General features: G+C 35.0%; 4 protein-coding genes across 7 annotated transcripts; all 4 read right to left on the reverse strand.

Annotated features, from left to right (window-relative positions):
* Positions 1-2,334: 2,334 nt before the first annotated feature.
* LOC113360883 lies at positions 2,335-3,584 on the reverse strand. Its single transcript, XM_026604314.1, has 2 exons — positions 2,771-3,584; positions 2,335-2,678 (listed from the first exon to the last, which is right to left on the reverse strand). Exons 1-2 carry the CDS (start codon positions 3,041-3,043, stop codon positions 2,556-2,558), a joined length of 396 nt encoding a protein of 131 aa, XP_026460099.1. The 5' UTR covers positions 3,044-3,584; the 3' UTR covers positions 2,335-2,555.
* Positions 3,585-13,643: 10,059 nt separating this feature from the next.
* Positions 13,644-16,776, reverse strand: LOC113355221 (GRIP and coiled-coil domain-containing protein 2-like). Of its 2 annotated transcripts, XM_026598039.1 has the most exons (6): positions 16,409-16,776; positions 15,366-16,016; positions 14,624-15,276; positions 14,340-14,490; positions 14,166-14,247; positions 13,644-13,996 (listed from the first exon to the last, which is right to left on the reverse strand). In XM_026598039.1, exons 2-4 carry the CDS (start codon positions 16,000-16,002, stop codon positions 14,416-14,418), a joined length of 1,365 nt encoding a protein of 454 aa, XP_026453824.1. In that variant the 5' UTR covers positions 16,003-16,016; positions 16,409-16,776; the 3' UTR covers positions 13,644-13,996; positions 14,166-14,247; positions 14,340-14,415. The 2 variants fall into 2 exon arrangements, with proteins under 2 accessions (XP_026453824.1, XP_026453822.1); XM_026598037.1 differs by lacking the exon at positions 16,409-16,776 and having other exon boundaries at positions 15,366-16,246.
* On the reverse strand, positions 16,515-17,778 carry LOC113358958 (protein NETWORKED 1D-like). Its single transcript, XM_026602667.1, has 2 exons — positions 17,338-17,778; positions 16,515-17,267 (listed from the first exon to the last, which is right to left on the reverse strand). Exons 1-2 carry the CDS (start codon positions 17,776-17,778, stop codon positions 16,515-16,517), a joined length of 1,194 nt encoding a protein of 397 aa, XP_026458452.1.
* A 1,060-nt stretch (positions 17,779-18,838) lies between these two features.
* LOC113355222 (ankyrin repeat domain-containing protein 26-like) lies at positions 18,839-22,654 on the reverse strand. Of its 3 annotated transcripts, none has more exons than XM_026598041.1 (5): positions 22,468-22,653; positions 21,292-21,345; positions 20,439-20,706; positions 20,044-20,340; positions 18,839-19,962 (listed from the first exon to the last, which is right to left on the reverse strand). In XM_026598041.1, exons 3-5 carry the CDS (start codon positions 20,619-20,621, stop codon positions 18,862-18,864), a joined length of 1,581 nt encoding a protein of 526 aa, XP_026453826.1. In that variant the 5' UTR covers positions 20,622-20,706; positions 21,292-21,345; positions 22,468-22,653; the 3' UTR covers positions 18,839-18,861. The 3 variants fall into 3 exon arrangements, with proteins under 3 accessions (XP_026453826.1, XP_026453825.1, XP_026453827.1); XM_026598040.1 differs by having other exon boundaries at positions 21,292-21,374; XM_026598042.1 differs by lacking the exon at positions 21,292-21,345 and having other exon boundaries at positions 22,468-22,654.
* Between the last annotated feature and the right edge of the window lie 3,474 nt (positions 22,655-26,128).

The raw sequence follows: 26,128 nt of genomic DNA on the forward strand, positions 1-26,128 counted from the left end.
GTTAACCTAATATGGTTTTGGAAAAACCTAGGTTAAAGGAGAATCGACTCTAGTCTCAACTAGGACACAGGAAAGTGCAAGGATTAGATTATGTAGTTGCTAGAGTTCTCTCTTATATAGTCTTTCCAATTAGGGTTTTCTTACAATCAAAGCTAAGATAGCTTAGTAACAAAGCATTCAATATTCACCGTTAGATGAAATCCTGATTTAAGATTCAAGCTAAGTATGTTTAGAAATAAAGCAATTTATCTCCACCGTTAGATGGTTTTAGCTTGTTAAACACAAATGAAATATACCTTCATTTATATATGGGTAACGGTACCTAAACGTGTATATCGAGTCGGCTCAATAACAATTAACCGAAATTAGCCATATGAATACTTTTGTCGTAACTATATTCATCTAACACTTCTAGATCAAATATGACGATCAATCAATCATGAAAGATAATCAAATAAATCTAATTGTGTTTTTCATAGAGTTGTTCAATATATCATAGAAATATTTATGAACAAATTGAAACAAAATAGGATTGATTCGTAATCGTACGAAGTACTTTTACAAGAATCAATTCATGAACATTAAGCTACGGTTTGCAAAGGTCGCATTCCTTAATTCACAAATGAATTTTTTCATGAGTATGAAAAACGTACTTAACTGATTTTAGAACTTGAACCACTGTGTTCGCAAACCAGGTACGCGAAAAACATCTCCGGACCTTGGCATGTCTAGCCGTTCGCATACCAGGTACGGGACCAGTTGTCTCGGACCCAACTCGGGTAGAATCGTTCTCATACTTGGTACACAAACAAGGTTCCCATACTTTAAAATTTAAAACCATTTGCATACTAGGTATGCAGCTTCCCGGACCTGAATCACTACAAAACAGTTCGCATACTAGGTATGCATACTGTGTTGTATCCAAACATGGTTACTTGTTATAAACTCCCATTTTAATCATTGAAACATTCTTAGAAGGCGACAATAGTTGTCTCACAAAAACTATTATCTTCAAGTAACTGTCAAGTGATCGAATGATCAATACGAAATTTTCCAAGTCAACATCAAATGATTGTGTCACACAAATCATGTAAGATGTTTCAAGGCAATTTCCACATGATCATATTTTGACTTAATATTTAGTTTCCAATAAATAAATTGTTTCCAACTAAACTCGTCAAGAATAATGATGAACATAGTTAAAGCAAAAAGCTTCCAACATATTTCAAGAAATAGATAAGCGAGATAAACTCAGCTCGAAATATCAAATGGGTATAATGTAAAAGTCTATATATCTATCCTAAGGATAGCTGATAAGTATCAGTCTCCACATACCATATGTTGATGAAGTTCCTCCAAGCTATCCTCAGTAGATCTTCGTCTTCAATCGATGAACGTCGTGAAGTCTAAAGCTCAACTACACATTCTATCATAACCCGAGACATAACAATAAGTATACTAAAAATCATGATAGATTTGATCAAATAAACTTGACAAATAAGCTTGAGATAGCAACGCTTGCGAGTTCGACCGAGCAGTGCTCTAACAACACCCATAACTAGAAATTATTCGGCATCTAAACACCACTCAACAAACAACAAATTGAGTTAAACAATTGATCAAAACTTTAAAGGATTGACCCATTAATAATCAAAAACATTGATAAAATAAACACTAAATAAGTACTTAGAAGGAAGAAGTAGACACCAGAACTGGCAATACTCGAAAATACTGGGTTCCATCTTTTTCGTTGGCTTCCCTTTGAATTTGGCGTATTTTTCCTTCCACCTGTTACAAATCCTAAATCTCTTATTTTATGGAAAACTTTAGATGACTGCCTTTTTTATTCTCTTCCCTTTGAGTTTGACGTATTTTTCCTTCCATCTGTTATAAAACCTAAATCTCTTATTTTACTGAAAGTCTGGTTGAGTTCAGGGACCCAGCTACCCCACTAACAACCCTGTCCGTGGGTATAATCACATTATTTTTTAATAGAAAACATGAGAAAGTTCTATATTATAGTCTTTTTTTCTTATAGGTTTTCGACTAAAATATCATTCCCTCTCGTAACAAAACCCTTTTCTTATTTACCTTTATGTATTAAAATGTTGAATTGGCTTATCTCACAAAATATAAAGTCGATATATATGTATATCGTGTGAAGTTTTTTTAATAGACATACACATCGAGTATATACACGATATCAGATTATTTGTTATTCCAGAGAAAATTTAACATCATTATTTATTAGTAAGTTTTTAATTAAAAAATAATATATAAATGGATGTTATCACTTATTTTGGGACAAAAATAGAAAGGAAAAAACATGTTAATCTAATTTGTGGCAACTCTAGAATTGAAATCTTTAGAAAATCTTAGTTGATTAGATTCTACGCACAAAACAAGACACCAGGACTCACATGTGAACATGAATTACAACTCATTTTGATTGAAACAGGCCATGAATTTGTTACACAAATGGTGGCAGCTCATATCTCGATTTCTTAAAAGTAGCCTTAATCCATTTATTACAATGTGACAAAATCCACAAATGCTTACTCAATAGCTCTCCATAACACACATTCTTTAACCTTTGTTTGAAACTCGTCACACTCCAAAGAAATATCCCATTTCGACGCCTTTTGACGACGAATAAGACGAACTGCATCTTTATGATCCTACAAAAACAACATAACATTATTAATACTTGACGAAACATGTCCCAGAAAAAAATTTCATTTTGTTAGTTAACAATGATCTTAAAGAATACCTTTGTCGCATAGATCTTCGCATCCCATGAGTGTTTGTAGCCAAGCAATGTTTCCCCTCCATCATTTGGAGTACCATAAGTTGGGTTCACTTGTGAAAAGCACAAATTATCAGGGGGAATGTGTGAGTATCTATCACAAGGCGGCTTCGGCATATTTTTCTCTTCTAACATGAACAATTTGTTGCTCTTCTTCCTCTTCCTCCTCGTCCTCCTATTCATCCTCTCTCTCCTTTTCCTCCTCTTCTTCCTCTCCTTCCTCATCATTCTATTCATCTTGTCCTTCTCCTTATTTTCCCTGTCCTTGTTCTTCTTCCTCTACATTTTCAACGTGTTCTATTTGTTGTTCAACCATTTCATTTCCCTGGTCTTCATTTCCTTGCTCTTCTTCGTCATCATTCTCTTCTTCAAAAACATTATCAATTGTATTCTCAATCACCTCTTGATTGACATCTTGTAATAATCCCCCTCTATGTTTAGCTTTTTTGGCACCACGGTTTCGGAAATCTAAATGTATTCTATCACGAGGGGTGGGAGTTTTTAAATCCTCATCTAGGTGTGGATTTAATCTTTTTCCTTTGCTCCTAATGAACAAAAACCAAAGTATTATATATATATCATGATCTCGCTGACGTTTTTATTGATGAACTAAGGCATATATCTAATAATTTGGTGGATCAAAAGAATAAAAAATATATAAAAAAATCAAAGCATGAGCTATAAAAATTTAAAGAACATTGAAATTTGGAGAAATTCCAGAGGGTTCTAACTTCTTATCGATTTATTTATAGAGGCGATATAAGTTTTAAAAGCTCTGAAAATGTTGTATCGCATGCGCCTTAAGTTATAGTTGTTTTTTGTGTTCAATAATTTTTTTTAATTTATTGAATGTTTTACATTAGTTTTTAGGTCACGAGCTTATTTATTATTAGTTTCTTTCTGTGGTACCTTTTGTTTTAATAATAATAAAAGTAATTTCAAAACATGGATCCAATTTATCATACTAATTCATAAGCTACACACGGAGTGAAAAAATAGTTTGTTCTAATATATAATGTCACTTGATGCTAGTATATAATAACAAGAAAAAAGTTATTTTATAAAATATGTCAATCACATGTATCACATTTATCGTATATAATATTTAGTTAACTCACATCATCTCATGTGCAGAATTGTCAATATTATATCATATACATAATTGTGTAAGCTTCGATTCTTTTAATTCGATAGGTCAATTTCACAGGATAATGGATGTTTTATTTTTTATAATATATTTATCAAAACTGCTAAAAAATTGACTTGATGGTGAGAATGATAATATACCCAGTATACTAATTAGTATAAAGAAAAATTACATATTTTGGTACCCTTCTAGTAGTCATCTAGGAGTCCTGGGCGGTTGTTACTCAAGTCTTTGTATGATTAGAAATGATGGGTTAGTTGAATTTGAGGTGGTGATGTTTTGTTGTTGTTTAGGCATCTTTTCATGCGGGAGTCGATTGTAAACGAAAAATGCAGTTACGACATACAAAGATGGAACGGTGGATGAAAAACAGGAATTCCCCTCTGACCTCAAACAAAGGGTGCGTCGATTTGAACCGGAGAGTTGGGTAACTACGGAGTTACATATGAAATAGAACGGATTAAAGACCTGCCCGTGGGACTTGGACGAGATATCAAACGACATTTTTATATAGATCAAATTCAAAAGATTTGGTTATTTAATTACTACATTTTTTTTGTTTTTCCTTTAAAAATACTTCTATCTTTTTTTTTCCCACGGGATCCAAAAGAAGTGTTTTAGTAATCTAGTGTCGTGAACGTCATCCTTATTTTTTTATTCATAGGCCCTCGCTTGCCAAATTTGTTTTACCATATTTAGTTACCTTTATTCCGGGAGATGGACGATTTAGTCTTGCAGAACCTCTGCGACAGGGTTAACCCCCTTGTTTTCACAACGAATTAAATGGTAATACATTACACTCATCTTATCAGAGTTATTTTGTAAACGTCATTATGTCCTAACTCTAGTAAAAAACTTATCCGGGTATAACTACCAGACTCGACCAGAATTGCAATTGAACTGATGCCTAATCAAAGGATACAGTAAAATCAGCTCGGGTAAATAGAATGCGAAAAAAATAAAAAAAAAAACACCACAAATAACCGCCACCTTCACGACTTAGATATATTAAATCATTACTAGGTGTTTTTGTTCACTATTTTCTCTTTAAAGGTTTTGATGGTTAGGAAGAAGAATGTGGACATTACTTTGACTGGACATCCGATTCTTACAACTGAACTATTATTTTCCGAATTTTTCTCGAAGCTTTTGTATAGTTTGATATGATACATGAAATATAATGGTTTTCTGCAGAGGGTGTCTAATATATTTCTGAAATTCGAATTTTTGTTGGTTTTTCTTTAAAGTAATTTGAAAAAACATCCATTTTTTTCTTCAATTTAGCAGTTTGAATTAGTTTAATTTTTTTCGGCGAATAACAATGTCAAAGGATTTATTTTGAAATGCAAGAGGATATTAATTTGGGTATTTATGTTATGAGGGGTCGATTGGTACCGTTTATATTAGGGATAGTGGAAGTTGTGGTGGTTTTACAATATGGGTGGTGGAGGGTAAGGAGATGATGAAAGATAAACAAGTATGTCATCCATTGGATGTGATGTATATGTCGTATGCAAACAATCCCGCAAGTTGAACATGTTAGCTAGGTAAAAGGACTCATCTTAACCAATGGTAAAACGCCCACCTAATTGTTGAATTTTCGGTATCTGATCGGTCAACGACCTAATGCATCAATACTATATGATCTAGAACCAAATGCATCACGGGAAACGTCGAAAAATAGCATAGGAGGGGAAGTTTACTCAAATGAAAAAGGATATAAAAGGATGAGAGCGATATAATTTTAACAACATTATACCGTCAATGCTAGTCAACTGACGGTGAAGGTGCTTTGCAAAATAGAAATAGTCAACTAACTAATTTTTAGCGGTATTTGGTTAGTCTACGACCCTAACGCATGAACTGCATGTTTCATGACCCAAACCCTAATTAGACAATAAAGTTGCGACCCTTTTACACCACTCATGTTCACGGAAAATGAATTATACCGATCATTTTTTCTTCTATAAAGCTAAAAGTTCTGGTTTTGGTACATATTTTATGAAGTTCAGTATGTTAACAATATGGGTTGTTAAATTTGTTGCACCACTTTTGTTCAACGTTTACTCCGACTACTTATACAATTGCATTTCAAGTTTGAGGGGAATACTGTAAGTTTCTGTTACTTGTTTTTCTGTTGATTCACTGAATATAAGGGCTTCTACTGATTGCTCGAAATATTTTGTTCACATTAACACTTATCAAAACCATTAAATACATGTTAGAAACCACTTCAAATAAATTTTCAAATCAAGTTTGTTTAATATCTTAACCATCACTTTTTTATTACAACTCTTCAATATCAGAATCGCCATTTTTCTATTACAACTATTTACCAGTTTATAACACCTTATATACCTAGATTTAATTTTGTTTTCTAGACATTTTATCAGTTAACAACTTGAACACCACCACATTTTATCAATTAACCAACACTTAATATTTTATCTGTTAATCAACAAAGAAAACAACCATCATATTTTATATGTTATCCAACACTGAATACCATCATATTATATATGTTACAAACAAAGATCCCACCATTTGAAGAGCAATAACACCGATTTTCTTATAATACTGGAGTGAAGAAAAATTGAAGAATGAAAAATATTTTGTGTTAATTTCCTGTTTGAAAATTGATCTTTTTTGTATGGGAGATGGGCATAAATTTAAAGGGGAATATTAGGAACACCAACTTTCTCACATCCAATTAAAGAGGAATATTCAACTTTATCAAACAACATGAAGCACGAAGAATGAAGAATTTTATGTGCAATTTTTTTTATTTACTACTAATGTTACTTTAAGCAAACTGATGTATTTTCTTTGCTCCATACTTTAGTTTTAAGGGGGGGGGGGTGATAGAGTGATCATCTTTCTCTTATTTACTGTTTTACTATATTAGTTAAAAATATAATAAGGGTGTTAGTTTATGTTTACTTCTTCATGTGTTAAAGTTGTCTGCCTATATAAGAACAATCCCGTATCTTATCGAGAATCAATCAATACAACCACCTTTTACTTTTCCTAAAACTCTATCAATTTGCTTCCTGAAACCCACTTCATCCGAAAGCATGACACTATATTGCTATCCTCCTAGTGTTTCTGCTTTTCTGAACTATGTTCATAACCACCAGGTTGTGGAATTATGGTCTTTGGAGAAGCCGACAGAAGATAACTTTTATCTAGCATATGATGATGTTACAAAGAGAGCAACTCACTATCTTGGTTTAGATCATTGTTACTCTCAACAACCTAAACGCCCGGTTATAAAGTACCAAGGTATTGGCAAGGTTTATTTTTTCATTGGATAAACCTTTGCCAACTAGCATAATAATAACAATAAAATGATGTTTATGTGATTCTTTGACCATAAGTAGATTTTAACACTGTGGATTACATCGAAAAGGGACACAAGCATGATTGGCAATAGGCAAAGAATGTATGTCGCAAAATTTAACAACTAGCCTATCATAGAGATAAAGAAGCTACAATCTATGGCGAAAAGTGTGTCGAAACAAAGAAGAGATAGATATGATAATCTCGTAGATCTTAATTTTTAAATTTCCATAAAAAGTGTTACATAAGACCTTGAGGATTGGAGATGAACTTTAGCTAATTTTTTTTATCTTGATCATTTTTTGCCATTTAGCAATGATCCACAAGTAAAAAGGTGTAAATAATACCTCCACATTAGATGACATTGATCCTTTGTTGTATCGTATGTGGCTCTTATAGTTGTTGTCGTGGAATCCCTACGGATGAACCCAGCTTCTGCAGGTCCTGCATGTCCTCTAGCTGCTTCCTTTGCATTAATTTTAATCCGTTTCGAGTTTCATTGACTACCTATCCCGTTGAAATCATTTTTTTAATACAATGGGAATGGAGCGGGTTCATGACATATACGTATGGTGTTGTAATACTCTCCCGGTCCCGCAAAAAGTGAGTTTTTTCCTTTTTATTTTTGTCCCGAAATAAGTGATAACATCCATTTATATATTATTTTTTAAATAAAAACTTACTAATAAATAATGATGTTAAATTATCTCTGAAATAACAAATAATCTGATATTGTGTATATACTCGATGTGTATGTCTATTAAAAAAACTTCACACGATATACATATATATCGACTTTTTATTTTGTGAGATAAGCCAATTCAACATTTTAATACATAAAGGTAAATAAGAAAAGGGTTTTGTTACGAGAGGGAATGATATTTTAGTCGAAAACCTATAAGAAAAAAAGACTATAATATAGAACTTTCTCATGTTTTCTTTTAAAAAATAATGTGATTGTACCCACGGACAGGGTTGTTAGTGGGGTAGGTGGGTCCCTGAACTCATCCAGACTTTCAGTAAAATAAGAGATTTAGGTTTTATAACAGATGGAAGGAAAAATACGTCAAACTCAAAGGGAAGAGAATAAAAAAGGCAGTCATCTAAAATTTTCTATAAAATAAGAGATTTAGGATTTGTAACAGGTGGAAGGAAAAATACGCCAAATTCAAAGGGAAGCCAACGAAAAAGATGGAACCCAGTATTTTCGAGTATTGCCAGTTCTGGTGTCTACTTCTTCCTTCTAAGTACTTATTTAGTGTTTATTTTATCAATGTTTTTGATTATTAATGGGTCAATCCTTTAAAGTTCTGATCAATTGTTTAACTCAATTTGTTGTTTGGTTGAGTGGTGTTTAGATGACGAATAATTTCTAGTTATGGGTGTTGTTAGAGCACTGCTCGGCCGAACTCGCAAGCGTTGCTATCTCAAGCTTGTTTGTCAAGTTTAGTTGATCAAATCTATCATGATTTTTAGTATACTTATTGTTATATCTCGGGTTATGATAGAATGTGTAGTTGATCTTTAGACTTCACGACGTTCATCGATTGAAGACGAAGATCTACTGAGGATAGCTTGGAGGAACTTCATCAACATATGGTATGTGGAGACTGAAACTTATCTATTGAGGATAGATATCACTCAGGATAGATATATAGACTTTTACATTATACCCATTTGATATTTCGATCTGAGTTTATCTCGCTTATCTATTTCTTGAAATATGTTGGAAGCTTTTTGCTTTAACTATGTTCATCATTATTCTTGACGAGTTTAGTTGGAAAAAATTTATTTATTGGAAACTAAATATTAAGTCAAAAGATGATCATGTGGAAATTGCCTTGAAACATCTTACATGATTTGTGTGACACAATCATTTGATGTCGACTTGGAAAATTTCGTATTGATCATTCGATCACTTGACAATTACTTGAAGATAATAGTTTTTGTGAGAAAAATATTGTCGCCTTCTAAGAATGTTTCAATGATTAAAATGAGAGTTTATAACAAGTAACCATGTTTGGATACAACACAGTATGCATACCTAGTATGCGAACTGTTTTGTAATGATTCAGGTCCGGGAACCTGCATACCTAGTATGCAAACGGTTTTAACTTTTAAAGTATGGGAACCTTGTTTGTGTACCTAGTATGAGAACGATTCTACCCGAGTTGGGTCCGAGACAATTGGTCCCGTACCTGGTATGCGAACGGCTGGACATGCCAAGGTCCGGAGCTGTTTTTCGCGTACCTGGTTTGCGAACACAGTGGTTCAAGTTCTAAAATCAGTTAAGTATGTTTTTCATACTCATGAAAAAATACATTTATGAATTAAGGAATGCGACCTTTGCAAACCGTATCTTAATGTTCATGAATTGATTCTTGTAAAAGTACTTTGTACGATTACGAATCAATCCTATTTTGTTTCGATTTGTTCATAAATATTTCTATGATATATTGAACAACTCTATGAAAAACACAATTAGGTTCATTTGATTACCTTTCATGATTGCTTGATCATCATTTTTGATCTAGAAGTGTTAGATGAATATGGTTACGACAAAAGTATTCATATGGCTAATTTTGGTTAATTGTTATTGAGACGACTCAATATACACGTTTAGGTACCGTTACCCATATATAAATGAAGGTATATTTCATTTGTGTTTAACAAGCTAAAACCATCTAACGGTGGAGATTAATTGCTTTATTTCTAAACATACTTAGCTTGAATCTTAAATCAGGATTTCATCTAACGGTGAATATTGAATGCTTTGTTACTAAGCTATCTTAGCTTTGATTGTAAGAGACCCTAATTGGAAAGACTATATAAGAGAGAACTCTAACAACTACAGAATCTAATCCTTGCACTTTCCTGTGTCCTAGTTGCAACTAGAGTCGATTCTCCTTTAACCTAGGTTTTTTCAAAACCATATTAGGTTAACGACTTGAAGACTTCATTTGGGATTCGTGAATCCAGATCAAACTATTTTCTCTGTAGTTGCGTATTTTTATGTTACTTTTTCTATCGTACTGAGTATTATCTTCTCTAAGAGCAAATCCTATAGGTAGTGTCACTCTTTCAAATGAAGGAGTGCACTACAATTTGAGAAGATTAGAGGCTCCTATGGGTAGTCTTTACCCCACTTTTACCCCAAACAATTTCATGTACTCGTTCAACTGAACGAGTGATTGGTAGTGAGACACTAGACGGGGGACGGTCCCCCGTCAATTTTTTTTGGAACTTTTTGAATTAGACGGGGGGCCGTCCCCGTCTAAGTAGTTCTTTTAGGTTTTATTTTTTTGATGGGGGAAAGTCCCCCGTCTAGTTTGGTTTTTAGTATCTCATGGGGGACTATCCCCCTTGAGTGTTTATTTTTAGTTTTTTTAAAATAAAATTTTCCATCCAGTTGTTATTTTGTTATAAAATTTTCAATTTTTTTATAAACAGAGGATAGTTACCCGTATAGTGTTCTCTTTCATTTTTTCCCCGTAGTGGCTTCACTCATTCATAAGATTTTATCGAGATTTATCTCCGATAGGTAAGATATAAAAATTAATCACAAAGTTATTCGTCTTAGACTTTGTGGTTCTGCAGTAACTTCTTCTACCACCATATAGTTAAGTTATTATGAGGTGACTAATATTTATAGGTTGCTTTTCGGGAGTATAAGACCGAATTATTAGTTTGTTCCTGTTCACCTTGATTTATCATAAGACATAACAAAACTTCTTAGGTACTTCTTTTGGAGACATATTTAGATATCAGAATAGACTTATCTGTGGGAGACACATTAGTTTATAAGTCTTCGACTTTGAGTCGTAACAACTCTTAGTTGTGGGTGAGATAATCTAAAGGAATCAAGTACGCAGAATCCAGCGTGGTTATAGAGGCGTAAGGGACACGACTGTACCTTAATCGGTGTGAGACTTGGTTGTTGTTCAACTACATTCCAGTCTGAAGTTAACTTGTTGTAGGCTAGTGTCTGTAGCGGCTTAATACAGTGTGGTCAAATCTGGACTAGTTACCGAGATTTTTCTATATTTGTGGTTTCCTCGATAACAAAATTTCTGGTGTCTGTGTTATTTCTTTTCCACGTTATATTTTTATATAATTGAAACATCAAAGGGTGTGCATAGTTCAATCAATTTGTACATACGACCTTTGTTTGTTGGATATATATTGATTGACGCTTGGACATTGGTCTTTGGTACTGTCCAAGTATTTCTTATATCAATCGGGCTCATAGATTTCTATCTGTTTGATTTGTTGATTGAGTTAAGAAAAAGAGATATAACTCTTTGATATCATTCTTGATAGTGCTCGCTTTATAAGCTGTTGCTCTCGGAATAATATTGGAATTAGTCCATACAAATTTTCGAACGAATTATTGATTGTGGTTGTTATACCCCCGTTTTTTCAGGTTTTATTTGTATATAATTGCTATATTTTTCCATTCAGATGTGTACTTCGTAAATCTAAATTAAATTCACTAATAGCAAATGCAAATATACTAGCCAGACTAGTCGAAGGTGCATATCTTTTCTCCATAGTACGCCACCCAACTAAAAATCACGCTTCAATGAGTATATATATAAATACACGATAATTAATATTTTATGGACCGAGAAACTAAATTTCACTAAAATCGGATGATAAAATAAAATTGGGCCCAATTAAATCCACATCGGTTTTGGTGGAGTTTGGTTTTATCGGACTGTTTAGAACTCCTGATAAACGATTCATTATTATATAATTGGACGAACTTTAGGGAGGCCTTCTATATGATGGTATAATGTAGTTTTTCAGTCACAAAGTTTGTACAAAAAAATTGAAATTGGTTTCCTATAGTTTACAATTTCTTTACATGTAGACAATTTATTGAAGATCACCATGTAAGAAAGTATTACTAATGTCTAGTTGCTAGACTGACCAGTCATGATGAACAACTAAATAAAATACTAATCTTATTGTTATTGGCTTTGCTACAGGACTAAAAGTTTCTCCATAGTCAATGCCCTCCTGCTGATGAAAACCCTTAACAAAAAATCTTTATTTTAATCTCTCTACTGAGCCATCAGGGTTGTGTTTTACTTTAAGAATCCATTTACAGCCAACTAGATTATAATATGGATTAGATGGCACTAATGACCATGTACCAACATCTTTGAGAGATGTAAACTCATTCTTTAACTGTGGAATCCATTTAGGATATTTGATAGCTTGAGAGTAAGATGTTGGTACTGGTGGAGTGATATTGGTGAGGAAAGCAGCTGGTAAAGGATATTTAGGTGCAAAATACACTTTAGGTTTGAGAATTCCATGTTTTGATCTTGTTAGCATGTTGTGGGTGGAATCTGAAGAAGCACCAGAAGAGACATATGTGGAAGTTACACGTTTTGATGATAATGTGTTGCTTGTAGAAAAATATACTGGTTAAGACATGTCTATCACTGATGAAGTATCTTACAAAATTGTAGCTGCATCGACAAAACTGTCAGAAGTTTGTTATTGAGTATCTTGACTTGCAGGTGGAGTATTGAAGTAAACTTCTCTGAAAAATATTTGAAATATCAATGATAGGCTTTAGGGATTGCCTATAAATAAAACCGCAATCGCACGGTGTCGAACTATTAGACAGAGACAAGTGCGGGTCGAACCCACATGGAGTGGTGGAAATATCAATAACTAATATTCTTAATCGACTAACCAATCGAGATATATATCTGATTTTAGAAATAATAAAAGCAAAGAAAATAAACCAAACTAATCGAACCGAATGAATCCAATGGAAAGGTCGTTAACCAGGGTTTTTTATCGTATCCACCACTATATCTATTCAATTACTGAAATGAAACATAACTCATGAATATTTGTTTATTGTTTGTTCTATTGACATCACCCATTATATATATTAGAGTCGCAAATATCACTAGTATACCCTAAGCATTTATTGTCTCATGAAGTGAACTGGTAGCATTTTAAAAAATTATACGAAAAACACCGCAAAGCTTGAATAGCTCAGCTGGTTATAGTGTGTTAACCACAAGGTCACGGGTTCAATCCCTGTTTTTAGGGTTTTTTGTTTTTTTTTTTTATTTTTAACACTAGAGAAACAAAGAGGAATTTTTGAAGGAACAGGTAAAATGTTAAAAAACAGCATATCCAAATTCTATTGTGTATCTGTGATGTCCAGAAACAACAGAGCTTAAATTTCAAACATCTTTATATGTGCATTACGAGATTCTGAAATGAGCGATCTTATTAGGATGATGACCAGTGATAGATAAAACTAAGGAAAATACAGTAACTAGAATGTGACATTCACAAAAAGGTATAATTGTACAAGAGTGATACAAGGGCTCATTCAATATAAATTTCCTTTGGATTATAATTCAATGATCAAATGTGGAACAATTTAAGACAATTTCTACTTGTATGTAAGCTCGGATTCCAGAACTCTAAAATGTTGTTCTGGAGATTCATAAAGAAAAAGAAAATAGAAATAAAAACAAGATGGAGCCAACTTACATCTATAATACAAGTACAACTTGCAGTAATGTAAACAGTTGATGGAAGCGTTTCATGTGGAATGATTCTATCACAAAATGCTGGCTAACAACCAAATATGCAACAACAGACAGTAAGCTACGACACCTATTCTTGTTCTGGGACGACTCATCAAAATTCGACCTCCAGATACCCTGCAATTAAAAGGTGTCACATAATTGTAAGCAACTAGTGAAGGGATTAAGTATATTTACATCCTTAGCTAGAGATGGGAAAAAAAAAGTGAATTGTAAGATATTCATACACTTGATGTGGTGCCCAAAAATAAGTGGAAATAAAAGAAAAAGAAAACTGAAAATGTACCAGATCCCGTCGATCCGATCAGCTAAAAGTTTTCCTTGTTTGGGGACGAGACCATATGTATTTAGCGATTTGAACACATGACCTGCAAGAAAACAGCTATGAAATCCACCCAAAGCTACTCAAAACAACTACTTTAAGAAAGTGATCATCTAGTACATAAAACCACATTCAAACCTTTATCATCATCAGTTTCAGGGGGGTTGAGTAGCCGATCGGATTCGGAATCAATAGTTAGAGCAAGATGGTCACTTTATCCCTTCCTCATGGAACTCACATGAGCCGCAGAAGAAGCAGCGGGGGATGTGGAGTTCCTTCCAGCTGGACCCTACATAAGCAAAAGTGAGTGATTTGTATAAGCAACCAACTGTCAAGACTAAAACTGGATACCGTATTCAAGGTATATGTGTGTATCAACAACCATGTATGGGAAGCTTAAAACCTAAGTCAAAATTGCTTACAACGGTTTCAATTTCAGATATCTCTGAACCAGATGCCAATGAAGGCCCTTCAAGTATGCTCCTATCCTGGACAGCATCTGATGGAGGCAGACCCTTACGAACTGGAATTTCAAGTAATGCAACCTTCGCTGACGGCTCATCTATAAACTTTTTGTTCCCATGCAATTCGACACCCAGTTCCTGGGCTCTAGCCTTTGAATTTTCAGATTCTAGAATTAGATCTTTGATCAGCTTTTCTAAAACCGGAAATAAATTTCTTATGGTAACAGATTTTTGTTCTTTAATTAACTCTTCCCCTCCAAATTTCTGAATTATTTTCTCCAAATCAAATGCTAACTTAGCTAAGTCACTCTTTGAATGTTCTAGCTCTTGGTTAATGCTAATAATATTTCCAGCTTCCTTTTTCAGATGCTCAATTTCCTGAACACTTTCTGAAAGTCTAGATTGCAGTTCTTCCTTGTCATGAGCAAATAATTCAAACTGATGCTGCATCTGTGCAACTGTATCTACAACGTAAAAGAGCTTCTTAACAGGATCTGCCACAAAAGATTCCGTGTTCTTCAGTTCTGATACCCTAAAAGGGATCTCAATTTCATTTATCTTCTCTAGAAGGGTTTGAATTTGGCCTTCTGAAAGAAGGCGGCCTTCTTCTTCTGAAATCACAAAGAGGATCAAACAAGTCACTAGACAAAACCAGTAATGATTTACAGCTTAAATCTAAGGTTAACTTGAGTTTACATACCTTGACTTTTAATTGCAAAAGAAACATGCAAGGACGATAGTTCTGCTTCTTTTTCCCTCAATACATCTTCCATGGCAAGACATTTATCCAGTTTAAGATTCATCGAGTTGCAGGAACTCTTTAATTCTTCTAAAGTAGTCTCCAACTCAGAGGCTCTGCTTTGATGAAGATCCCTTTCTTGCGTGACACTTTCAAGGTTTAATTTGGTCCCTTCCAATTCATTTCGTAAATCTTTAATGGTCACCTCACATGCACTATTTAAGCTCTCCAACTGTTTATTTTGACTTTGAAATTTTTTAACAGCACTTAGAACGTTCTCTACCGCTTTAACACCTTCAGTGCCAATTAAGCCCCGTTGCTCTTCCACTGCATCACCACTAGCTTTTCTTTCACTTGAGAACAAGCTAGAGTTCAAATTTTCATCTTCAAAACTCAGCTCATCAACAATGCCCTTGCATGCAGAAAGCATCATAGTCACATCATTCTGCAACTTATGTATCATGCTCTCTTGCTCACGGTTGTGAATTTCTACGTTTTTCACCTGCTGCTTCAAAGATTCCATAGTCTCAAGCGTTACAACAACTCCATCTATTGTTTGCTGCAATGCTTCGGTGAGGACTGCAACATACTCATCCATAGAACCAGAAAACCCTACAAAACTATCTATTATCAATTTGTTCTTCATATTGAAACCTTCTATGATATCTGTGAAATAAGAGGAGATATTCTCAGGGTCCGCAGCACTACTCTCACTGTTGTCAATTGTATCGATATGAAAGTTTCCAAGGTCTGGTGGAGGGAGATTTTCCAGGTGATGATCAACAAGAAGCCATATTAACTTTGGGAAAAACATGTGAGAAGATCAAGGGAAGGAAATTCCAGCGAAGATCATATTATCAGTAACTGTGATGATAGTCAGTGGCTAACACAAAAATCTATTGTCTCAATCTTCATTTCATTTGAAACTAGAACTCCGAGATAGGGTCATTTATTACTTTGCAATGAAAAACTAAGGTGCTCAACGACATATATCAAAACTGTACCTCTGTGCCAGCTCGAGCAGGCAATAGTCCCGAGCCTTCGTCAACGAACCGATCCCGTATTCCTTCTAGAAGGAGGTGCATATCTCTTAGGCTCTCAAGTTTTTTCTTAAAGCCTCGTGTTAATAAAAAAGAGAAGCCCGCTATCTTTCATTAACATTTCCAGATGATTGGGGTGCTCTAGTAGCTCCAAAGACTGCCCTTTTGAGACTCCACGAGTTCCAGCCAATTCTTCCACTGAGGAACTTAACTTTGCATTAAGTGTTGCTATTTCCTGTTCAGTATTTCTCTTTTCATTGACAAGCACCGCAATGTCATTCTCTGCATTTGCTAATGCATCTTCCAGTGATTTTATTGTTGCGTATGCATCTGATACCTTGCTAGCTTGAATGCTGGCTTCAGTTTTTGCTTCCTCTAGCTCCTTCTCCAAGAGATCTCTAGCAACATGGGAATCGTTCAGTTCTTTAGAAAGCACGGAGGCATGCTTTTCCACCCGAGATAGAGCATCTTCAAGTGATTTTATACTTCGGTTCGCCTCTGCTAACTCACTAGCTTGAGAATCTACTCCTGCTTTTGCCTTCTCTAGCTCGTTTTCCGCATTAGTTATATGTAACTCTGCAGCAGCCTTTTCCTTAGCAAGGATAGAAATTCTACTCTCCGCAGATGATAATGCTTCTTCAAGTGATCTTACAGTTTGGTTTGCCTCTGAAGCAGCCTTCTCCTCAGCAAAAATAGAGATTCTGCTCTTTGCAGTTGATAGTGCTTCTTCAAGTGATTTTATGGTTTGGGTCGCCTCTGCTAACTCACTAACTTGAGATTCCACTCCTGCTTTTGCCTTCTCTAACTCGTTTTCTGCAGCATCCTTCTCCTCAACAAGAATAGAAATTCTTCGCTCAGCAGATGATACTGCTTCACTTAATAGTGGCAAGAACCTCTGTGAATTTTGTAGCTTTAAGTCCAGACTCTTCTTTTGATTTTTCTAACTCCTCCTCAACATAGGCCTTGCTGACTTCGATGTCTTGCTTTGCTTGTGTTAGAAGAGAGAGATCTTCACTACACTTCGATAATTCATCTTCCAGTGATTTAATAGTTGCATCTGCCTCTTCCAATTTGCTGGACATTGAAATGTTTTCCTGGTTTACTGTTTCTAACTCTTGTTCCGCACGAGACTTGGCAACTTGAAAATCATGATAACACTGCAAAAGCCATTTTACCTTTTCCACAGGATCCTCTAACATTGCATCAACAGTAACGGCCACAGTATCAATTGACTTAATTACTATCTGCAAAGTATAATTGCTCTCTTGTAAGGACTGCTCGAATTGATCTCTCTGCTCTTTCATGGCCGCAAAATCAGATTCCAAATTAGACATGCTTTCCAAATCACGTGAAAGTTTATTAATTTGATCTCTGCACTCAGAAACAACACTCTTGCTGCTCCAACTTTTGCTTGAGTTTTTCAATTTCGATATTCCTCTCATCTATAGAACATTTCAGGTTTTGCCTTTCTTGGACCATACCCTTGCCTTTCTTTACAGCCATTGATAGCTTTTCCCTAACCAAAGCAGTTTTACCCTCAGCTCGCTCGAGATCATTTTCCAGAGACTTATTTTCATCCTTTAGTGCATCACTTTCTCGAGACACTCTCTCTAACTCGCTTGCCAAGTTCATCAGTTTCAATTTGTCCACCATCTCTGCTTCTAGTATGTTCTCACATAGCACCAGTTTCTGATTCTGTATATACAGTAAACTCTGCATTCTCTCAAATTGTTCTGTGCAAAATAGAGAAACCTCGGAAGTGGTACTGTTTTGCTCCTTGATCTTCTTAATGCACTTCTCTACAAGCATAGCAATGTCAGCTTGATCAGAGTCCTCCGGGTTTTGCATCTCAGAAGCCTCTAGAAACTTTCTTATTAGTCCATCCTTTTCAGATGAAACCTGGTGCTCATTTTCAGAAACTGCTTCATATTTGCGAGATAAGTCATACAATGCCATTTGAAGAGCAGCCTTCTCCTCTTTCTCTGCAAAAAGAGACACACTCAGTAGGGTCAATCTCATTACGTGCTTCAGCCAACTCAGATTCATGTAAGCCAACAGACACCCAAGCACTAGCAACTTCAGCGTGCAACTTTTTTATTTCAATTTTAGCTTGTGAAAATGACTCCTTGAGCCAGTTTATCTGCGAATCCAAGTTGGAAGAGAGAACTGTTTCCGGCAGGTAAGCTGCAGATAAAGCATCTTTCACTTTGTGAAATTCAAAAGAGATATCATCCAACTTATTCTTATGATCCACAAGCCATCTGACTCTTTCTAATATATTCGTGGACTGATGTTCAGCAAGCATACCCTCAGGCAAGATGTCTTCGATTTCCTTGAGAATTGATTCCTTCGCGGAGAGTAATTCCTGGAGTTTAGCTGTCAGATTTTGACTTCTCACCAACTCCTCGGAAGTACCTTCAGCAGCTTCTAGGGAATTCGATTTCTCTTGTAATCGGTGCCAACGATTCCTGAAGTGAGACTGCCAAAATTTGGCTTCTGACCAACTCCTCGGCAGTAACTTCAGCGGCCTCAAGGGAATCAAATTTCTCTTGTAATTTCTGCAAACATTCCTGAAGTTCATTTGTCTTCTCAGCAATTGAGTGCTTCAGTGAATCCCTCTGCTGAACCAGTGCCTTACCTTTTGTGACGGCCATGCCAAGCTTTTCTTTTGTATTAGCAGACCTAACCTTTTCCTGCTCAAGTTCCCCTTTGGTTCTGATGGCTTCTTCCTTCACCACTTCTAACGTCTCTTTCTCCTTGTCTAGTTCCTTCATCAGTTTGCTATTTTCAGCTTCTAGTTGATTTAACTTTGATACAAAATCAACCTCCTTTCTTTTGCAGGAAAAAAGCTCTTCACAGGCAACACCAAAAAAAAACCCCAAATCATTTTCCTCCGGTACATTGAAATCCGACCTAACCTCACTCAAACATTGTTTGAGGCCATCGATTTCAACAAGAAACTGATTATAGTTCTCAATCATTAGAGAGATTCCCCTTTCAACAAGAGATAACTTGTCACTAGCATAATCATCCAACAAGTCCTCTTGCTTGACTATTGCACCAACAGAAACTAATAACCTCTTCAATACAACCTCCGCATGTTGGTTTGACTCATTATGGACTTCAGATGATTCTTTCAACGTCTGTTGAAGTGATTCCATGTGAGATTCAACTACACTTTTGGAAACCGAAAGGTCATTGACTTTTGTATTAAGATCATCAATCTCTTGATCCTTCTGGAAAATAACAGTTTGGAGTTGTTTCACCACATCCCCAGACTGCAATTTTTCATCTAAAACACTTTCAAGACACATGGTTAATCTGGAACAGTCACTGACCATTCTCTGCAATGGAGAAATCAACTCATCGGTACTACCTTTTACCCCCTCCACTTTTTCTTCCTGGTGATGATTCTCAGCTTTCCCTTCACCAGTCTCAACTGGCGAATGCTGACTAGTGATAACCTCAAGCTTCTGACGAAGTTTAAAAAGTTCTCTTATGAAGCCATTTCTTTCAACCTGCACCAGAAATACAAACTCGAATCATATATTTCCCAACCAAACGAAAACAAAAATACCCACATAGTTCAACTTCCCGACCTTATACTCATGCGCCATTGTGTCTTTCTCAGCAACAGCTTTATTCAACATTGCCCGAAGTTGTGAAACCTCATCAACAAACACACGAGTTTGTCCACAATCCTCCACCGGCGAAGAACCAGATTCCTTTGTACCAACTTTCTCCTCTTCTGCTTCCACCATGATGTGATGACTCTCGTCCTGGGTTTCATTGATGGAGACAACAGGTCGTTCTTGTTCAACATCAATATTCTTCCTGTTATTATCCAAATCCAACTCATCTGAAGCATCAACAAACATATCTTCCTTCAGACTCTCCTGGATTTTCATTATACCATCCAATTCAGACCTCAAAATCCACAAATAAACTGCAAAAAACCTAAAAATTCTAAAATTAACAAACAATCGTAACCTACCTGATGATCTAATTTGGTAGCTGGTGGTTGCATTTCAGCGTCCCCAGCATTGATACTGTGATTAGTAGCAAAACCATTTGTTCCTTCCTCAGCTGCCGAATCAACATCTTCAGATGAAACCCCTAGATCTGGAGTTGACTCAGTAACTTCAATTTCATGTTCATTTCCATCAACCCCCCCCATTTTCAGCTACCATGGAGTTCCTCAAATCTTCATGCTTTTCTAATTGTCAGACATCTCAGCCCTAACATGAACCTAATTTCTTATCCTAACAATCAAATATGCACATAATAAGTGAGTTTTTGAGACAGGAACTGATAAGCATAATTAGCCAAGCATATGCAAGATGCGTTTTTCCAGCATAAGAAAACTGATAAGCATAATTTGCCACATGCATGTCTGATGCATGCAATCTTCTACCCCATAAAGAGACTCATTGTCTCGCACAATTTGGTATTGTAACAGTCCCGTGTATGTCACCATAGAACAGCTAGTAAATTGGTTTGCTTTTAATTTTCTATACAATAAAACAAATGTGTAGCCCACACTAAGCTGAAAATCCTATCCCACTAAGCTGAAAATCACTTGATCTAAACAGACATTAACCTTATCCAGGACTATCATATAATGGAGTTCCATAAACTGACAATCACTACTATATACATACAACATCAAACGAAAAAGAGACCAAAAAACACAAATATTAGTAACCTCACATCTTCTAATGGTATCGTGTTTCTGAAATTACCAAAAGAAGTTGAACACAAAATCCCACAGGACACTATCGAGATTACTATTTCAACAGAATACAGCAACGATATAAGAGAAGAAGAAGAAGAAGGGACATTAATACCTGACGGTAAATGGGTGCGCCGTCAATATGAGGACACTGGAGACAATCATATACCTGTGTTCCAGGGAAATGGTATTCTTGACCTGGTTAATAATTGCGGCAAGGAATTAGGAGGTTGAAATTAAAAATAATTGGTTCAAGAGAAAACCAAATTAAAATAAAATCAGAAGGTGATATCTTGTTTGGAATTTACATAAATAACTAAATTTCAAAAATTAAATTTCTTTTTAAATCCAGACAAGGAACAAATTGGAGTTATTAAATCCAGGCCAGAGATTCAAGTTTTTCCTTGATGAAGAAAACAACAGAGAGTTTCCTGGCTTTAGTAAATCATACAGCTATAAGAAACAACTACTGGCAATATGCTATCAAAAAATTCTTTCAGGTGGCATGGCAAACCTCTACGTATGAAGCATTGCACAAAGTGAGAGTTCAACTCTCTGGTAGATAAAATGAATAATATGTAGTTTTTTATCGAAGAGTGTGACGGTTTAATGAAGCTTCCATTTGATGCAAAGCTTAAACGCGAAACAGTGAACATTCCTAAAGGAGGATAAATTAATGTCGTACCATTGCCGGAGGAGAGTTGGCAACAGGTTAGGTCAATAAGCTCATACAAACCGTCATGATAGATAAACGCTGAAGTGTCATACAAATGCAAATCTTAAATGCTGAACATGATAGATAAAGTTCCCATAATCTCATATTCAAATCTGTAAGCTGAGTTTATTGTTGGTCAACCAAAGGGAGACCTTCTATATGGTTTTAGGTTTCCAATGTAATTCGCCAGTAACGCAATTGGTTTTAAGTTTGCAACTTTTTTTTTCAATTTGATCATAATTCATGAAATTAAGATGAACTTTGAGACAATTAATCAAAATTGATGACCAATTTCCTTCAACTACAACCAAATCAGTGAAAACTTATCCAAAATCTCCATTAAATCGAGCGTAATCGATCAATTGCAGGACCCTTTTCATTCATTCAAAATAAAAATAAAAAATAAATTCAAAGTTCCAAAATCACAAGCAATTTATACCCAGTTTCTAAGAAATAACGAACCCCATTCACTAATTTTGTCTTTTAATCAGTCTAAGTACAAGGTATTTGATTGATCAATCGGAAAAAAAGAAGAAGCTGTTCTTCAGCTATTGGGTAGAGAAGACGGGTACTTACTATTGTTTTGATAATCTCTGAGAAATTGATCTTCTCTGCATCCTTACAGATGAAAATCTGTGGAGAACTTCAGTAAGGAAAGTGGAGACACAAAGTGGAAAGAACATTAAGGTTGGGTTCCAGTAATTTTTATAAAAGGTGAAGTTATCATATTACCCTTATGTTTTATAAATTTTGCTTACGTTTGCTGATCACGGATGAGAAACTGACGGAAGATCTAAACTGGTCTCATCCAAAGTAGTTTTTTTTTTTACTTTAATAACGTGGTCTTTAGGGGAGACTCCAAAAGAATTAGGTGCCATATAAAAGGATAAAAAAAGTCACTCAAATGTAAAATGTAGCCATTTTTTATTTCATTTTTTAATGACCAAATTATCTTTAATAAACGGTAGATAACTTTATAATCGGGAAGTTAATCCATAACTGGGAGTCAATTTAGTTTATAACTTACGAATATAAAGTATCCCCAAAACAAAATCCTTTATTTTTTGAATTTTGATTATCCTATAATCGGTAGTAAAAAACGTTATCTTGACTCCCGATTAAAGTAGACCTTTGGATAAAATGCTACCATAATTGGTAGTGAATTTAGGTTATTTAACTCCCGAAGATAGAGTAGCCCCAAAATGAAATTTTGCCAAAATCCTATTTTTTCTGAATTTTAGTTGAGCATATAATCGGTAGTAAATGAAGTTATCCTGACTTCCGATTATACAGTGGCTCTCTTAGCTGAAATCCTACCATAATCGGTAGTCAAGATAGTACATATAACTACCGAATATAGAGTAGCCCCAAAATGAAATTTCGCAAAAATCTTCTTTTATTTTTGAAATTTGGTTGAGCCTATAATCGGTAGTAAATGAAGTTATACTGACTTCCGATTATCCTGGCTCTCTTTGCAAATATCCAACCAGATTCGGTAGTCAAAATAGTTCATATAACTACCGAATATAGAGTATCCCGAAAATGAGATTTCACAAAAATCCTCTTTTTTTTTGAATTTTTGTTGAGCCTATAATCAGTAGTAAATGAAGTTATCCTGACTTACGATTATACAGTAGACCTCTTTGCCGAAATCCTACCATAATCGGCAGTAAAAATAGTTCATATAAATACCGAATATAGAGTATCCCCAAAATGAGATTTTGCCAAAATCCTCTCTTTTTTTTTTAATTTTGGTTGAGCCTATTATCGGTCTTAAATGAAGTTATCCTGACTTGCAATTATCCTGGCTCTCTTTGCAAATATCCAACCATATTCGGTAGTCAAAATAGTTCATATAACTACCGAATATAGAGTAGCCCCAAAAATAAGATTTTGCAATCGGTAGATAAAAAAAAAACTAAACTACCGATTATGAAGGGACATATAAGTATTTTCAACCTATTTTGTCCTTTTGTGTCGCCCCTAATTCTTTTGGAGTCGCCCCTAAATATGTTAGGTTCAATAAGTCAAAAAGTTAAATTTTGAAATAAAATAGTTTTGCTTCTGGCTTCTGAATCTGACTTCGGTTTTTGGAGAAGCAGATCTGTATCCAAACACGCTAGTATGCTTTTTTGATACACATCCAGAAGTTGCTTTTTGACTTCTGAAAGCAACAAAGTCAGAAATTTATTTGGGTATACAATTTTAAAATGACTTTCAAAAACAAAAAACTAAAGTTTTTGAGCATTATTTTTTTGCTCCTGACTTCTGCTTCTGATATCCAAACACACTATTAATATCTATCTCATCTCATTTTGAATACTTATACCAGTGTTGTCTCCATGCGTTTTACTTGAATCGGTTGCCTCAAACTTAGAAGCAAAATAGTCAAACCACAGTCTCAGGCTAATCGGCATTTCATAAAAAGTTCTGAAGAATTAATAATAAGAAAAAGAAAGATTGATGACCAAATGAACTCGCAGTTTCACTTAAATGGTGCAAATTTTCTCCCACGAAGATAACTCTAGATGTATAACATTACATAACAGATTTATCAAGATCAAAATCAAAGTGGGCATAACTGTAAATATTATTTTTATACCGTCTAGTGTGTGAGACGCTCTTCGCTCATAACTACAAATATGGCATTGGGATTGTGGGGTGCATCTAGTTTAATGATTACTTGCAGACCTTGTGTTGCATGTGAGGTAGTTGCTCTATGTTGTTATAATTCCAAATTAATGCTAATGTATAGCCAATAACGACTGACCAAAAAGAGAAGCCAATCAGCAACTCGAACTGCCACGTCAACATCCGGTCAGCTCAGTCTGGCTTGAGTTACATGATTCCCCGATTCAATTCACTATTTTGTTTCTTCGATATCTTCCTCATTTCAAATCAGAATTGAGTGATTTTTGGCTCATTGCGACAGTCTTTCAATTACCTGCAAGACGGAGACAAAAATTCATGGGTTTCAAAAAACTTTTATGTGCATATGGAGTAATTGTGGATAGCGACATGATTGATAGGTTTTTAAAATGTGGTTTTAGTAATTATGGTAAGAAGTTCGTTCATAGACTTGTGAAGATAAGAATTTGAGATTTAATAAAACTAATAAATAAAAGCAAATTTAATTTGAAAAGTGTTGTCAAGGTTTTAAATGGATTAAGGCTCCGGATTCACTATTACTTCAAGTTGATTGATTATAAATAATATTTCAGAAATTATTATTAAGCTCTTTTTTTCCATTAAATCACTTATTAATCTATAAGGTGTCCAAATATTGAATTGTAAGCCTTAAGCATGATTTATAAAAGAATTAATTCTAAGCATGAAACATCAAATTGATTCACAACTATATAAGAAAACCATTTTTATCTTTTTTTTTTATATTGATCCAAGTGAATTAAATAAGATAAATAATTAAAGAAATTGGAAAAATATATTACCAATCAAACATGAGTGAATAGCTCCTCCATTGCCTCAGTCACCAGGTATTTAGCCTCTCATCATGTTGGAAAAATACTCAAAATATGATTTCATTGCTCAAGGTGTTCTACAATTGATGAAATGAGAAAAATTGAGAAAATAGGGTGTTTGCAACGCTTATAAATGTTGCATAACACTGTTACAAGAACGATATAAGGTTACTGTTGCTAAAACTATTTCTAAGACCCTCACTCCTTGTCGTTTACGCTGTTCATAAACGACTACTCTGGCTGGTTCGTTCTTCGTGTTCTTCCTTGTTGCAGAAGCAGAGAACTTTCCTGCGATTTTTTTCTCTCAGCTCTGCCGGCTCTCGATCTCTCCAAACTCTCTCCTAAAACTCTCAACCCCTTTATCTATGGTCTAAGCATCCTATTTATACTCATCAGGCCCATAGAATCTCGCCCAATTACTCCATATAATCCTCCAAAACTCGGGTGTAAAAGAAAATATTTTTAGATATTTTTTTTCCTGTTTTAGCTTCTCCGCGCGTTTTTCTTCTGCCAGAACACTCTAAAAGGTTTATGCAAGTTCCATAATGTTGCTCGAGTCATCAGACATGAGCAGAACACGTTAAAATTTCTCCAAATCCCGTGAACAACTCTTTCCTACACGTACTGCTCTGTTCCCTGATCGTGGATTGTCTAGCCAATTCTGGTCGAACCAAAAGCCCACAACATGTTTACTAGGTCATCTCACAACTACATACCAAAAATCATCCATTGAATCTCCTTATAGATCGCTCAAAAAT

The sequence above is a fragment of the Papaver somniferum genome, chromosome 3 (genome assembly GCF_003573695.1).
Source record: "Papaver somniferum cultivar HN1 chromosome 3, ASM357369v1, whole genome shotgun sequence".
In the NCBI taxonomy this organism is placed as follows: Eukaryota; Viridiplantae; Streptophyta; class Magnoliopsida; order Ranunculales; family Papaveraceae; genus Papaver; species Papaver somniferum.